This window comes from Phyllostomus hastatus, unplaced genomic scaffold (genome assembly GCF_019186645.2).
Source record: "Phyllostomus hastatus isolate PE091 unplaced genomic scaffold, TTU_PhHast_1.1 phas_scaffold_182, whole genome shotgun sequence".
Taxonomy (NCBI): domain Eukaryota; kingdom Metazoa; phylum Chordata; class Mammalia; order Chiroptera; family Phyllostomidae; genus Phyllostomus; species Phyllostomus hastatus.
The window spans coordinates 21854377-21869988 of NW_025334013.1; the positions used below are offsets into that span (position 1 = coordinate 21854377).

The 15612-nt window shown below is 53.9% G+C and overlaps 1 protein-coding gene across 2 annotated transcripts in view; it reads right to left on the minus strand.

Moving 5' to 3' along the window:
* Window positions 1–6623, minus strand: part of CSMD2 (CUB and Sushi multiple domains 2) — a 550409-nt gene extending 543786 nt beyond the window's left edge. For both annotated transcript variants that reach the window (XM_045858971.1, XM_045858969.1), the window contains exon 1: window positions 6434–6623. In XM_045858971.1, coding sequence (XP_045714927.1) covers window positions 6434–6623 — 190 coding nt within the window. The remainder of the gene's footprint in view (window positions 1–6433) is intronic.
* Window positions 6624–15612: the final 8989 nt, after the last annotated feature.

Genomic DNA, 15612 nt, shown 5'->3' on the forward strand with positions numbered 1-15612 from the left:
CTGATCCTACCCCACTCAACCCTTCCCAGTTCATCTCAGTCCCTCTCAAATCATCCTATTTCTCCAATCCTACCCCATCAGAGTCCATTACATTCCCTCCCCTCTCATCTCCAGCTTGGCCAGCGTTCTCATTGGTGATTTACACAGGGGCACGGCCATTCTTCATGTTACACGAAGATACATGAGAAAGCCGGAGAGTCTCACCCTCCCCCAAAGACCTAAGAGCTAAGTGCACACTTGGGTAAAAGAGGGGGAAAAAAGACACAGAATCTCCTCTTTAAAAAATGGGTATTGAAAAGATAATCCTGGGGGCTGAGCTCTAAACAGTCCAGAAAGAAAATATGACTTTCTTCATTTGTCTTAACATACAAGAGCCAAGAAAAATCTCTAAGAAATATAAAACCATTTTCAGGTTGAGAACCCCCCACAACGTACTATGGCCCACCCTTTGCTTTCTGCGGGTCCAAAGGAGAGCCAAGTTCTATTCAAAGCCAGTGAAGCCTGAGATAGTGTCTCCAGGAGGCAGAGGACTCTAAAATAACCCTCCACGTGCAGGTTCATCCGGATATTCCCCTGTTACCATGGAAAATCTCTGCAGGCAGAGACCAGGTGGTTGGGAGGCCATGTCCCACTAAGCAAATGAAACCCAAGGAGGGCAGTGTCAGTGGCATTCTCCAACCTCTAGGGGGAGATAGAGGCTCCTCCCCCTTGACCACTCCTGGAAGTAAGGTGGGCTGAAGGAATGGAGGAGTTGGCCAGGATCTAAGGGCTGTGCTTTCAGTGGAGAGAGCAAAGAGAAAAGACTCTTGATGATGATGCACACAGTGGCAGCTTAGAGCAGCATAGCGTTAGAACCGTTTCTCTTGTGATTCGAAGAGGCTGGTGCAGAAAGCAAGTAGCCAGTAGTAGCAGCGGAAAGAGTAGTACCGGAGACAGCCTCTAGCATATACCGATGCTAACAATGGGCACTGTGACAAACGCTTTCCATGAATTAACAGGATGGGCCCCCAGAGTCGGTAGCCCTGAGGTTCAATCCTGCCTCCTTTACCTATCTGCTGTACAACCTTAGACAAATTGCTTAATTTCAGAACCTCAGTCTCTTCAAATATGTCATTGTAGTGGTTGGGTTGTTGTGTGAATTGAAAACTAATGTCTATAAAACACTGGCCAGCCATTATTAGTAGGATGCAGAATGGCCTGGACTACCTCCCACTTGGGGATGTTCCTTCACCTCTTCCCACTCCTCTGAACCCCCTGCCTTGGGAATGTCCAACAGGGGAAGGGAGCCTTGAGTTCCAGACAGCCTGCTGCGGGTCCTGTCAACAGGTGTTTACCGAGTCTTCTGCGTGTTATGATCTGGGCTGCACTGCCCTGCCCAAGTTCACTGACGTCTAGGGGATATAGCTGGACCTCCTCTCACTAAACAAGGCATTCCAATATGTCCTGATGGTTTTACAGCAGGGGAAACCTGGGGAGTTGTGAGAGCCCACAGCGGAGTTCAGTCTGGAAGGGTGTCTGGGCCTAGAAGCAAACCAAGGATAAGTTTGCAGTCACGTCCCAAGAGCAATAGGGGGGATGGATGGACCGTAGCTGCCTGAGGGGCTGGAAGGTTGGGAGCCAGACCTCAAGTGCCAAAAGCAGCACAGCAGAACTGAGGGAGGGGGCAGAGGGTAAAGCAGGGCAGGGGCCAGAGGCCCAGGCAGAAGGATTCTAGGGGTATTGGCCAGCTGGGTGCTCTTGGAAGTCAGACAGCAGATGGTTATGAGTAAAAGATTTGGAGTCAGGCAGAATGGGTTCAAACCCTGGCTTGGCCATTGACTTGTTGTATAAATAAGTTCCATGTCCTCTCTGAACCCACTGCTTCATGTATAAAATGGGGATAATAATAGCACTGGCCTCACTGGATCGCTGTGAGATTTGAGTTAATACATGCAAGTGCCTGGGATGAGTGGGAGCACATGGTGAAGGCAGTGAACATCAGCTATTAGTGGTGCTGTCCTGGGTACCCAGATGCTTCCTGAGGGCGGTGGGTGGGGGAGGACACCATGAGGGCACACAGGCTTCCCGGCTGAGTCCCTTGTCCTCGGCGTTCCTGTGTCAGCCTCAGCTTCCACTTAAAGGGCACCTTCGATGAGGCGGGTATGTGCCGGGCCTGTTGCATCTCTGCTTCTCTTCCTTCTCACAACACAGGAATGACTTGTCCCTTTTGCAGGTGGGGAGCCTGAGCCTTGGAGAGGTCTGAAGCTCATCTGTTTCCCCAACAAGGAGCATCAGGCTCCGCTGAGCAATCAGATTCCCTTCATCTGCTGGAGTGACAATGATGATGAAGCAGACGCAGGCCAGACTCGAGGCAAGATGGTGCTGCCGAAGCCACCTGCTGGACTCTTCCTGGCATATCCACACCTTACAGTGTTCAAGACCCCACAGTCTGGGTCTCCAGTCCCCTTGCCACGTGCTTCCAGCCTCCTTCGAAGCAAAGCCACACGCCCACCAGCCTATGAAAGGGTCAACATTGTCTGCTGTAGTCAGCTAATGTTTTTTAAACCATAAACCCAGAGTTCAATTGCGAATGGAATTTCAAATTCATACATTCGTGCCTGAGCAACTAGTTAAATGCCTTCCCTTTTTAAGGGGTGGGGGAGTGGTATGCCGAGGGCTTGTGGTTATAACGCTTCTGGAATATAAGGAGCTATCTTACCTATCCATGACATTTAGTAGAGGGGCAGGCGACAACAGGGGACCAGGTGTCATCGTTATCTCCGGTTTCCTTGAGCCATAACACTCTTTACGTAGCTTTATTGGTCCTTAGAAATATGGTCTGACAAGATTTAAAGTCACCCACTGATTTGACAACCATCTACCGGACGCCAGTGCCATGCCTGGTTCGGGGCTGGGTGACGGGAATAAAAGAGAAATGAAGCACTGGCCCTGCCTTCGGGAAGCTCCCGGTTCAACACGCGAGGCAGATAAATCAGTACTTTGAATGCAATTCAATGAGCACGATTATCAAGCGCTGGGTATGGCCAGCACTCCAGGCTGCAAGAGGCCTCTGATAACAAGCATTTGGGAACAAGCAAAGTAGGGGGAATTTTTTTGAGAAATAATGTGGTATTTGAATTTTTTAAAACAATGAAGTGGTTAGCAGGAGAAAAATCAGAACTTTGTCGGAATTCCTTATGGTTTAATATTATTTTGATTTTAAATAACTTATTAAGGAGATGGGAGGCATTTCAGCCTTTTCAACGCTCAGAGCCTCTGAACCCAGGGTAAAGTAGCAACGTTTGAGGACAACTGAGGGTATGAAACTTACAGAATTTGATGGCCTCCTGATAAGGAAGGAGTTGAGGGTGATACTTGGGCTTCTAGGCTGGGTAACTACCTGGGAGCCAGCAGGTACCATCAGCCTGCATAGGGAATACTGCAGGCTCAGGAGAGGAGCTCATGAGTTTGCTTTGGAAAGAAAACATCTAGGTGAAGATGTCCAAACATCAGCCAGATACATGGGCTGCCTAGACCCAGAGTTTCCATGCGCGACAAAGACAACAGACATAGAAGAGAAGCATCTTGGCAGGAAGTCCCTGTGGATATGGAAGGGATGGACCTGGATGAGCTCACCCAGGGAGTGGTGAAGGAAAATGGGGAAAAGCACAAGAATGGAACAGTGCAGGAAACCATCCTTCGGGGGGAGGTGGGGAATAAGTGCTACTGTAGAGAATGGGGAGGAACAGTCAAGGGGTAAGAAAAAAAAAAATCAGCAAAGCGGTGTCCCAGAAGCTGGAGGAAGTGAGGTTTTTAAAGGAGTAACCCAAAGCATTCAAAATCACAGAAAGATAAAGGAAGATAAAGATAGAGGAAGGAAGGAAGGGAGGGAGGGAGGGAGGGAGGGGAGGGAGGGGAGAGGAAAGAGAGAAGGGGAAAAAAAGAGAAAAGAAAAACCAGCCACAGAAAGATCTGGCAATTAGGGTGGGCACTGGTGATCTTTCCCAGAGAGTTCCAGTTCTGGGGGGAGAAGGTGGACTGCAGGGAGTGAATGGTCGCAAAGAAAGTAAGTTGAAGACCCCTTTGAAGACAGCTGACTTGTAAAAGAGAAAGAGAGACGGTATGGTAGCTAAAAAGTCAACAGAGCCAAGAAGGTGGTTTAACTTATTTCATGTTAAAGATTAAAGCTGTTTATAGGCCAGGAGGAGACATAAGGAGGAAGAGTGAGTGACTGGTAGCAGGGAGAAGAGGTCGTTCATGGGACATCTCCAAGGAGGCTGGGAGTGGGGGGAGGCCAGGCACAGATGGGAGGGGCTGAGTGAGGGTCAAAGGTACAGGTGAGTGAGGAGGTGTTCCTCCTCCTCGGATCCTTTATTCACTGCATCCAGTCATCCTGGGCTAAGGAAGGGAGACGGCTCAGTCCTGAGCATCTTTTAAAGTCAACAGTGTGAAGAGAGCACAAAATGAGTGTGCTTCTCCCTCCAACAGGCCAAACCCTGCAGTCATCTGTCACCAAGTCCATTTCCAACTCTTTGTTGCTTGCAAGGCCAAACAGCACATCTAACGCAGAGAAAGTTTAAAGAAAAGCATTGGGAACACTGGAAGCTAGAGCAGGCCTGCCAGAGAGCAAGCCCCTCTCCCCCAAATCACTCGCCCACACCACCCCAACTTCTCTACTGACCAAAGAGTTGCTGGTAGATGATCACCACAAGGCAGGATTCCAGCAGGGCCCAGCATCACCCTGCAAGCTCTGGTGAGTGGGCCTTTTTCTTTCCCCAGAGGCATGCTATACCCTGGGGCCTGGGACACATCGAGCTAGAAAAACAATCTGATCACATCAGAGGAGCACTACCAGGCCGCCTAAGCCTGAGAGGGGCCACACCTGGACAAACTGCTGAAAGGCCTGATGGCCAGTAGCAGCGGTGTGCCGAGTCTGAATGACCAGCGGCGTCGTTGTGAACAGCACAGCCACCCAGTGGGTGTGGGTGTACGTGAGGCCACAGTTCTTAGGCGCGCGCACCGCGGGCGCCCCTCTCTGGGTGTCAGCGGCTATGACTCCTAGGAGAACCTGAGAAAGTCCGGTCAAGTAGGGATGGGAGAGCTGGGCTGGCTCCTCGCCCTCCTTGACCTGCAACCCTAACATTCCCGGCTAAGGAGCTGGCGACAGCGTCTACGGGGACCCACTCACAAGATCTGGAGCCCAGAGTGGGTTGGAGAGCTTGCCAGGGAAGGGGTGCACTTTCCAAGAAGGGAGAACTGGGATGCTGGAGTGGCCAAGACAAAGCCTTCAGAGGTTCAATCGGTGGTTTAAAACAAACGAAACCAAAATCCAACACAGCTCCAGGCTGGAGGTGCCCTGAGTCCAGGCCTGGGCAGCAGGTGTCAAGGGTGCCAATCTCCAGGCTAAATGAAAATGCGGCCCCAGGCATCGCCCGTTGGACCGGTCTCCACCCGGGCACACGGAACTTTCTAGGCTGTGGCTAGGGCTCAGTCTCAGAGGGGTGCGGGGGATAAAATAAGAAAGCACCCGTCGAGGCCGTCCCCACTTGGGGATTGGGTTCTCTCTAAGGGCCGAGTGCCTTCTCTGGCGCACAGGCTGAAGCCAGACACCCGAGAAGTTCGGGACTCGTCGCACCCGCCAGGTCTGCCCCCCTCCCGGACTTGGTCGCCAGGAGCAGGTCCCGCCGCCCGCGCCGCCGCTGCCGCAGCCCCGGCGCTCGGCTGCAGCAGGGCGCGGGAAAGGGCACTTTGGCGCGGAGTGGGAACGGATGGGAAGGTGGCGGCGCGGAGCCTGAGGCGACACTCCCTCTCCAGCCCCCGAGCACAACCCCCATTCCCACCTCCTACTCCATCATCACCCATCACCCTCAGCCCCCACCTGAGTTCTCCGGTAAAGCGTGCTTGGGGCCCCCCGGCTCAGGACCCGCGCCCACCGGACCCCCTCCAAACCCAGAGCGAGGAGGGAGGAGGACTCTTGGGGAAGGGGATGGCGGCCGCAGCCTCGGGGTGGCTCCGGCGGGGGTGCGGGCTTCCTTCGAGAGCAAATGGGCGGGGGCAGGGCAGGGCAGACTCTGCAGGCCCCCGGACGGGTGTGCCTCCCAGAATGGGGAGGTAGGGGGAGGGCTCCAGGAAAGTTTATCCGGGGAAAGCCTGGCATCTTGGGGGCTGGGAGACTGGAGAAACTGAAGCCACGGTTCGTATGCCCTGGCGGGGATGTCTGTCTCCCAGGCCCCCACACCGGCCGGATCCGGCCAAGTTGCGGCTGGGTTTGGGGGTAGCGGTGAGGGTGGAGGTGCGGACGCAGTTGGGCGGGGGGAGTCTGGGGCTGAGCGTGACGGTGGGCGGCTGGGAGGGTGGAAGGTTAAGAGGGAGGATGGGGAAAGGAACGGGGAACCGGTCGGGGCAAGGGTGGGGCGTGCAGCGGCCGCCGGCTCCCCAGCGCAGCCGGACTCACCCGCGGCGGCGGAGGCACTGAGCAGCCCCCAGCCCAGCAACAGCAGCAGCGGCGGCGGCGTTGGTGGCAGCGACGGGCGGCCCCAGCGGCTCCCAGCGCCCGGCACGAGCGCCGAAATCCCGGCTTCGCTGGGAGCCCTCCCCACGGGGCAGCCGCAGCGCCCCTGCTTGCGTCCCCGCGAGCGCGGCATGGCGCGGCCGGCAGCGCCGAGGGAGAGGCTCCGCTCGCCGCTGAGGAGAAAGGAGGTCAGGAGAGCTCTGGAGCTTTTTTCTGCTCGGAAAAAATCCCGGTACGCGGGAGCCCTGAGCTTCTGCGGCTGGAATGAACCAAGTGTCCGCCCGGCCGGGGAGAGGCGCGCTGCGCTCTCGGAAATGACTCCCTCCAATCCCGCTTCGCGGGGTTCGCGCCGGGGGAGGGGGGAGGGGGGTGAATTATCCCCGGATTAATCACTCTGGAGCCGCTTCTTCGCCGCTCCAAATGCAGGGGGTGGAGGCGCAGCAAAGGAAAAAATATTGGGGGGTGGGTGTTCTTCTTCAGCGCCACCTTCACCTACAGACCTAAACCACAAATTACATCTTAAGGATTGTTTATTCCTGTTTGTTTTACAATTGACCAGTTTCTTTCAAGTTCAGTTCTCTCATTTTCATTTAAAAGATCACCCATTAATATGACCCCCATACACACAGAGACACACGGATACACAGTGATACAGACACACACGCACTCACACAAGCGGCGCGGACGCGCACACATACGCACACACACACGCCTCTTCCACGTTTGGAAATTGGAATACTGTCTGGGAAAGGTAACCGAAGAAGGCTGCGGATCCCCAAGTCACGGCTTTTACGAGCTGATCCTGGGTGGTGGCTTTGAACTTGCAATCGAGGGCTGGGGGCGATGTTTAGGAGCCCAGTTCGCAGGAGCCTCCTACTCATCCCAGAAGATGGGTGTTTGTGCATAGACCCAGGGTTAAGAATTGGAGCGCGGCGGGGTGGAGGACCCGTTCATTTGGCTCCAAATGGTCCTACACCTGCCCTAAGACAAAATCTCAGGATGAAGGGAAGAGTGTCTGTGTGCGCTGGGGAAGGGGCGGGGGCGGGGGCGGGGGGTGAGGTTGTGGAAGAATGGTGCAAGAGTAACTTGTATAATTTATCCTTAGAATTAAATAACCAGACCCTGCTTCGTCTCGCCCTCCCAGCCTTCGCCCCAAACCAGGCGAGATTCTCCCGGTGGAGCCGCTCTCCACCTCTCCCGTGTAGCCGCTGCAGCCAAGCCCCAAAGGCTCAGCGTCGTTCCCAACCCCATCCCCCACCCCAACTCGCCCTCTCAGTCTCGTCTCCCCTGGGCTTCTCCGTCAGTCAGGATGGCTCCCTCGCAATCTACGCTAAACTCTGGGCGAGAGGGAAGAGACCCTGGGGGAGGAGGCAATGGGGAAACCCGGAGGGGCGAGCCCAGCAGAATAGCACTAGTTGGTTGGTGAGTACCCCACCCCTTTGCCGGAGGCACCCCAGAGAGGCTGCGCTCAGGGTTTACAGGTCAGGCCAAGCCAGAACTCTGGCGTCTTCGAGCGCAGGGGGCAGGAGTCTGGGGGTTTCCGGGGAAAAGAGTGGAAAGATCAATGGGTCTGCTTATCCCAAGTGGGGAAGGTGGTGAGCAGGGCCGGAGGAGTGGAGGCTTGGACCTTACTTTCGCAGAGCCATGCTCTCCCAGCTCCCTTAATGCCGCTCTCCCTGCTCTAGCCCAAATTGCTAGGGTGGCCCTGCTGTGAGCTCATCCCCCTGTTGGGGGCCAGCTGGGTGGCCCCTGGGTGGGTGAGCTTCCTCGGAATGGCATCGCAGGCCCTATCCCCATCCCCAGCACACTTGCTTTCTCACCCCTCCCCATGCTGCCTCGCTGGATGCCAAGAACCAACCAAAGCAGTCAGAACTCCGCTGTGAAAGGCCTGCTTTATGTCCCTGGGGCTGCGGGGAGGGGGCTTGTCCTTTCCACTGTCCAGGCCCAGCCCCCAAGGAGAAGCCTCAGCCAGCCACTTGGGCCATGGCCCTACCAGACCTGAGCAGCCGGGAAGGACAGGGGGTCAGGCTGGCTGGGTGGCGGGTGGGTGGTGGCTTTGGGGTGACTGTTGTCAGGATCTCCCCTGGGGGATGGGCCCCATGGCTCCTAAGCTTGGGCCTTCCCCCTCTCCTGGAGGCAGGGTTCTCCTCCAGAGAAAGGAGCTGGCAAAGAAAACCAGCCCTCCCCGGCAGCCCACAGCTGGGCCAGAGTCTGGGCTGCTCTATGATTCTGGGGCTCAAGGCCAGTGGACTTCCCCCACCCCCTTCTCAGCTCCAGAACTTTGCCCTATGGCTGCAACCCACAGCTGATGTTTACCCCCAAACTCTCCCTGGAAAAAGGAACATTTGTCGTCTTTCTCCCTGGGGGCTGTGGAGGGCCCAGGTACCCTTTTCATCCCTGTACCCAGCCCAATTACTCACTTCCCCTGCTATGCATCCCTCCCTGATCTATTTGGGGCAGCATACCTTTGCTGAGGCCCTCTGGGTGCTGGGACCCGTGCCAGCCTGTGCTGTGGGCAGTGCAGAGACACACTGTGTGTGGTCTGCTTGGGAGGGTGTAGGCAGAGACAGAAACCTGCACACAGCCCACACAGCCAGGCAGTGGCAGTCACCGTGACAGGAGGGGCCTGTTACTGACACGTGTCAGACAGTGAGCTTTTCCAGGGTTTGGAGGTCAATAGGCTAATTTAAGGAAGGAAGTAGGATTTTGGCTGGACCTTGAGGCCTGAATAGAGACTTTGACGAGGTGAAGATTGATTTACACAACCAATATTTATTCAGGATCATTACATGCCAGACACTGTGCTAGATAATGAATATACACCCCAGTGAACAGTCCCTGGCTTGTGAAGGCAGGCAATAAATACATACAGTCATACCTCGGTACTCGTTGGCTTCAGAACTCGTCAAACCCTGTACTCCTGGCATTTTGGCGAGAAAAGAGTTCCAGCGCCCGGCACTAGCTGGGGATGCGTGGCACTTGCTGGAACGTGCGTGAGTCTCGGTGCCGCCCCACAGGAGAAAACGCTTCATCGCTCGTCGCCTGTGCAGTGCGCGTCGGTTTCGGCACTCATCGAGAGTTCCGGAACAAACTAACGATGAGTACTGAGGTACCACTGTACATAGAAAGACACTAATTCAGAATGCTGATTAGGAATTAAGAAGGAAAAACTCACAGTGCTATGAGAAAGAATGGGGGCTGGGGGTGTGCATGCCGTACATAGTGGACCTGGAAAGGCCTCTCTGAGGTGGAGACTTTGAAGGTGGGATTGAAAACTGTGCCGGAGAGCTGTGCAGAGAGTTAGGAAAGGGGTTTTGGGTGTAGAAAGCATGAGCAAGGGCCTGGAGAGGGGAGGGGAACCCAGGAGAGGAGGATAGGGCCCAAGCCAGAGAGCGAGGGACTCGGGGGATGGTGCGCAGTGGGGAACAGGAAGTATATTAGTGTGTTAGGGCTGCGGTTGCAAAGGACCACAGGCCAGGTGGCTTAAACAACAGAAACTTGTTTTCTCACTGTTCTGGGGGCTCGATGTCCGAGGTCGAGGTGATGGCAGGGTGGGCTCCTTCTGAGTCCTCTCTCCTTTTCTCGCAGATGGCCATCTTCCCTCTATGTCTTCACATGGTCTCCCTTCTATACATATCTGTGTCCAAATTTCCTCTTTTTATAAGGACACCAGTCATGCTGGATTCCAGCGCACCCTAATCTCATTTCAACTTGATGACCTCTTTGAAACCTTGTCTCCAAATACAGTCACATTTTGGGGTTAGGACTTCAAAACGAGAATTTTTTTTTGGAGGGAGACTCAATTCCGGACATAATAGGAGGGGGGAGGACTTTTTAGGTGGGGGAGAGGGAGCACATGCATGATAGCCAGGATATTTATTTAAAGAGATCTCTGCTAAGGCTGCGTACAGCGTGACTGCTGTAGTAGGTGGGGAGCGCCGAATCCCAGAGAGGTGGGTTTTTCATTTCTAGGAGACAGGAGCCAAATGGCACAGCCTGGCACATGCTCTGGTTTCTCTGTGGGGCACACACAGGAAAGGAAGGGGCAGGAAAAGGGGAGATCACTTGGGAGGTTCCTGCAATAGTCTCAGCTGGAAGTGTTGTGGGCAAAGGCAGAGATGAAGGCCCTGGACATTTCTGCAGGGCAGGGGAGGGGCAGGACTGTAAGAGGTGATAACCTTCCCTGGGAGAATGTGGCTCAGCCCAGCCCCCAGGGCTGGCTCCCAGCCTGCCCCTTCCCTCCTCCCCCAGAGAAATAGGCAGCCACGGGTCAGGGTCATGCCACACTGTCACATTGCAAAAAAAAAAAGAAACAAACCCAGTGAGGTATAGTGACTCACCAAGATAAGCCTAATATCCAGATAAGATCAGAGTGTGTTTCAGAAAGAAAACAAGGTCTGATGCTCTGCAGAACTTTGATTTAAGTAAGGGTTGTAGACTGACGCCCTGAAATGTTCATTCTGACCCAAGCAGAAAATAAAAGCCTTCTGAAGGAGAGAGGGAGGAGGGGGAGACAGAGGCAGGGTAAGGGGGGAAGAGAGAGAGAGAGACCCAGCAAATGGGCTGCTTTAGCAGGCAGGGCAAGAATGGAGCCTGGGAGGCAAGCAGCAGTGCAGAGAAGGGTCACAGAGAAAAGGCGAGAGCCCAAAGGAAAAGCCTGGGATCTGAGTAGAGGGTAGAGATTTTAAATCTTGAGCAAGAGGAGACACAAGCTGGTATTTCCCAAGGGCAAGGCTGTCACTGTGGAGATGACAGTGATCTCCTCCCTAAGGGAAGGTGACAGAAGGGGTTTAAGAGGAGAAAAAGCCCAGAACAAAGTGTGGGGAGGCTGTGGGCCTCAACAACCAGGACAGACAAGTGAGCAGGGCCCACAGTCCAGTGCCCCCCAATGCCAGGGCCCCTGAACTGTGATATTTCTGGCAGAGAATTCTCCGTTTGTGCAACAAGGAAAGGGACAGAGCTCATGTCCATGGCAAAAGAGGTCACGTTTTTCTTCTTCTTGTCAGAGGCCATAATCCACAGCAGAGGGTCTGTTCCAGGCTATCACCTCTACTCGAAGTTCCTCCAATCAGCTGCGCCATCAGGCCTCCGCACCCTCACTCAGTGCTCTTTCCTTCCTCTGGCTGCAAAACCACTCTGCCTCTCACTGTGTGGAGTACATGATTCCCAATCACCGCTCGGCCCAAGTGTCACTTTCCCCATCGTCTTTTCTAAATGCCCCCCACCCCTGCTGAGCTAGATGCCCCTTGCAGCTTGGACAGCTAGCTGGACATCCAGAAGGCAGCTTCCGCTTCTGCACCATAGAGCACTGGTTCCCAGCCAGGGCCGAGGCTGCCCCGCCCAGGGGACATTTGGCAATATCTGCAGATGTTTTTGGTCATCACCACTGGCATCTGGTGGGTGGAGACCAGGGATGCTGCTAGACATTCCACCGTGCCCAAGGAAGTTTTCCTCCTCCCCTCCCCCAAAATTATTTGGTCAAAAATGTCAATAGTGCTGAACTGTCACTGAAAAGCGGCCACCCAGCTGAGACGACATTTTCCAGGCCCCTCTGCAGTTGGGTGCAGTCCAAAAACAAGGTTTGAGCCAAAGGAATGTGGGCAGAAGCAGTGTGTGCCACTTCGAGGCTTATCCTGGAAAGCGCCCCCCAGCCTTACTCGTCCATCTCCTGGTTGCAGGCAGAGCATTCGGGTCCCTAGGAGATGGCAGAGCCACAGATGAAAGAAACGCAGATCCCAGATCACCTGTGGAGGAAAGTCACCACCCAGCAGGGACACCTGCGTTGGCCCCTTATATGAGCAACGCCTTTTCACAGCACTGAGATACAGAGACGGGTTACAGCAGCTAGTCATTCCCACATACAACCCTCCACGCGGTTCCTGTTGTATCCTGGGCAGGCATTTGCTTACTCCTCACCCATTTATCCATGTGCTCCTGCCACAGGCATTACTCTGCCTGTCAGGCTCTGTGCTAGGTGCTAAGGAAACAAATGTAAAGAACAGGTTGTTTTCCATAGTTCCTGTCCTCGGGGGGCCTGTTAGTTTATTGAGAAGATTGGTTTAGTTAATTACTCTGGGAGAAATGCAGGATGTGGTGGAAAGGAGCAGGGTCCCAGCTCTGCCTGGGGAGAGTGACAGGTGAGAAGATGCACCTTGCAGGAAATAAGCAGTGCAGTCCAGCGCAGGGAGACAGACCCAGGGGAAGGACCTGCCTGCCACGCTCTCAGAGGTCCCAGGAGCTGGGGGAAGGATGAGCAGGACCAGCCTCTCTGTGATTGTGGGCTTTCTCGCCTGTCTCCCCCAGTGGACTGGGAGCTCCATAAAGGGCAGAACACTTCTCCCAAGGAGTCTCCTGAGCCCCTAGTGCCTGCACTGTGTCTGGCTTTGTCTCCTCTTAGATGTCCCACAGGAGGCTCTCCCCAGTCTACTCATGGCTGACCCCACTCACTTCTAACCTTCACCATACACCACCCCCTCTCTGTTCAGTCCCCCATCTCAGGAAACAGTTCCTGTGTCCCCAGTTCCTGGGCCAGACACCTAGGGGGTCTTGGACTCCCCTCTCATTCAGCCCCCAGATCCAGGCACTCCCCAAGTCCGCTAAATTCTCCCTCCTTAACATCTCCCAGGTCCTAGCCAGGGCCCCCATTGTCCCTCCGGTTCCTTAGCAGCTGCAGAACAGGCGCCCCAGCTCGGCTCTTGCCCCAATCGAGCTATCTTCCTCTTTGCTCCCACTTCATCTTTTAAAAAACTAACCTGATTTCACCACTCCCCTGCCTTCCCCGGCTATTTCCCACGGCCTGCAGAGTGAAATCCAAGCTCCCTGCCAGACCCTCCATTACCTGCCTCTGCCTGCCCATCTAGCCTCCTGTTCCCACACTCCGCAGCCCCTGTGCTCCGGCCATCGGGAGGACCTTGCACTCCTGAAATGAGCTGTGCTTTCTCTCTCCTTTGCCTCTGGGCCTCTGTGCATGCGGCTGCCTCTGCCTGGAATGATCTTCTCCTGTGTCTGGTGTTTTCCTATTTGCCCTTCAAAACTCTGTCCAGTATCAGCTCTTACAAACAATCTTCACCAGTGCCATCCAGAGGGCATGGTGGGCATTCCGTAGATCTTTGCTGGATGGGTGGATGAATGGATGGGTGGATGGATGGATGGATGGATGCTTCAATGGGTGCTCCGTAATGTTTGTGAAATGGACCTAAATGTGTCTCTTCTAGACTTCATCACCGGACTTCCTTAAAGAAGTGCCTTTTCTGAGTTATGACTTAACGTGATGCAGTCTTCAGAGGCCCTGATGCGAGAAGCTGGCCAACCTAACGGCATTTCTGTCTGTGTGAAAACAGTTGAATATATCGCCCGCGATGTTACTCAGTGTCCTTTATAAAAAGGACGCATGGTAAATTCATGCCTGGGGTTATTTCCAGGAAACATTTGGTCTCTGCAGATGAAGACGTGTATTTCCTGCCGTCAGAGAAGAAAACTTCTGTCTTCCAACGTGTTTCATTTTTTGCTTTGGCTGACAAATAGGGACGCCCAGTTTTATTACCTTATTATCTCCATGTGTTCTGACCAATTCAGGTGACTGAAAGTAGCAGCTCTTTCTGTTTTCTTTAGATGGAAGCACTTCTTGCTCTGTTCCTGGATGCTGTAATTTTTACTTTTTCATTGGGAAGCTGCCTCAGATCATCTCCACCATCAGCTAGTATAGATCTTAAAGGAACACATATTGATGTCCAACCTCCTGGCAAGGAAGGAATGGAAGGAAGGGCGGACACCAAGCTTCTAGCTGAGAGGGACCCCGTACAGAGCTTCTCCAGGAATCTGGAGGGCACCCACCATGACAGGGGTCTGGCGGGAAGGACGCAGGAGGAAGCAAGAATCCGGAGTCAGGATTCCGACTCTGTTGCTACCTTCCTGGGCCTCCACTGACAAATCTTTCCCTCCACCAACTACGGCCTTCCTTTTCCCTAACTTTAAATGCACAACTCATAGGCTGCTGTTTTATGTTAATAGCTAATAGTAACAACAAGAATCAGTACCTTTTACTGAGGGCACACTGCGAAGCCAGGCACTGTGCTGAGAGCTTTGCACGGATGTCCCTACCGGAACCTCTCCCTCTCTGAACCCGTCTGTTGTTTCTGTCTTTCCCAGACGATGAAATGCCAGAGAAGGTAAGCATGTGCAAAGCAGGAATTCAAAGTCAAGTGTGTCAACAGCTACCACCCAAACTCTTTTCTTCTAAAAAAAAGTATTTATTGAGTGTTTATTTCTTTTAATCCTCACCTGAGGATATATTTATTAATTTTAGAGGGGGGGAGGGAGGAATGGAGGGAGGGGGAGGGAGAGAGAGAAGCATGGATATGAGAAAGGTCAATCCATTGCCTCCCAACCCATAATCTAGACAGGTGTGTGCCCTGACTGGGATCGAACCCGTGACCTTTTGGTGTACAGGATGATGCTCCGACCAACTGAGCCACCTGGCCTGGGCCACCCAAATTCTTAACAGTGCCCTGGCACGTGGACACGGAATGGGAGCAGTAATAAGGGGTGAAATGCCTTGGGCAGTGGTGAGGCTGGCTAATGGTGGGGCTGGCAGGAGAGAGGAGCCGCAGAGTCACAATTTTGCTTCTGCAACATGGGTGTCCTTTTTCAGGGTCCCAGGATGCAGCGGGCTGCTCTGCGGCAGTGCTCAGTGGGTGGGGCCACACCCAGGGGAGACCCTCGCCCATGCCTGCACCCTCCTCTTCCTTCAGCTCTGATATTTTCTCCCTTGGGAGCAGTTGCCTGAGATCTCCCCCACACAGGCCCGCCTCGGGGCCTTTTGACCCATTCGGCATCACCACCACGGTAACAGGGGGTCCCTGTGGTTTGCAGGGGCCTAGGAAAAGTGTGAGGCCTGCAGATGTTATCATCTTCACAACACAAAGAAGCAGACTACAACGTCAGAATCAGTAAATATTTAATGAGATGCAAGATGCAACATTATGTCAACTTCATTAACTGTTGAATTTAATCGTCATAAAAATTTCATTCCATTTGATGAGAATCTGTAGGCTGGAGTCTTCTCGCTGGGCAAGGTTTCCCAGGTAGGCAGGAGGATGGGTGAGAAATCACAGCGGACCCTA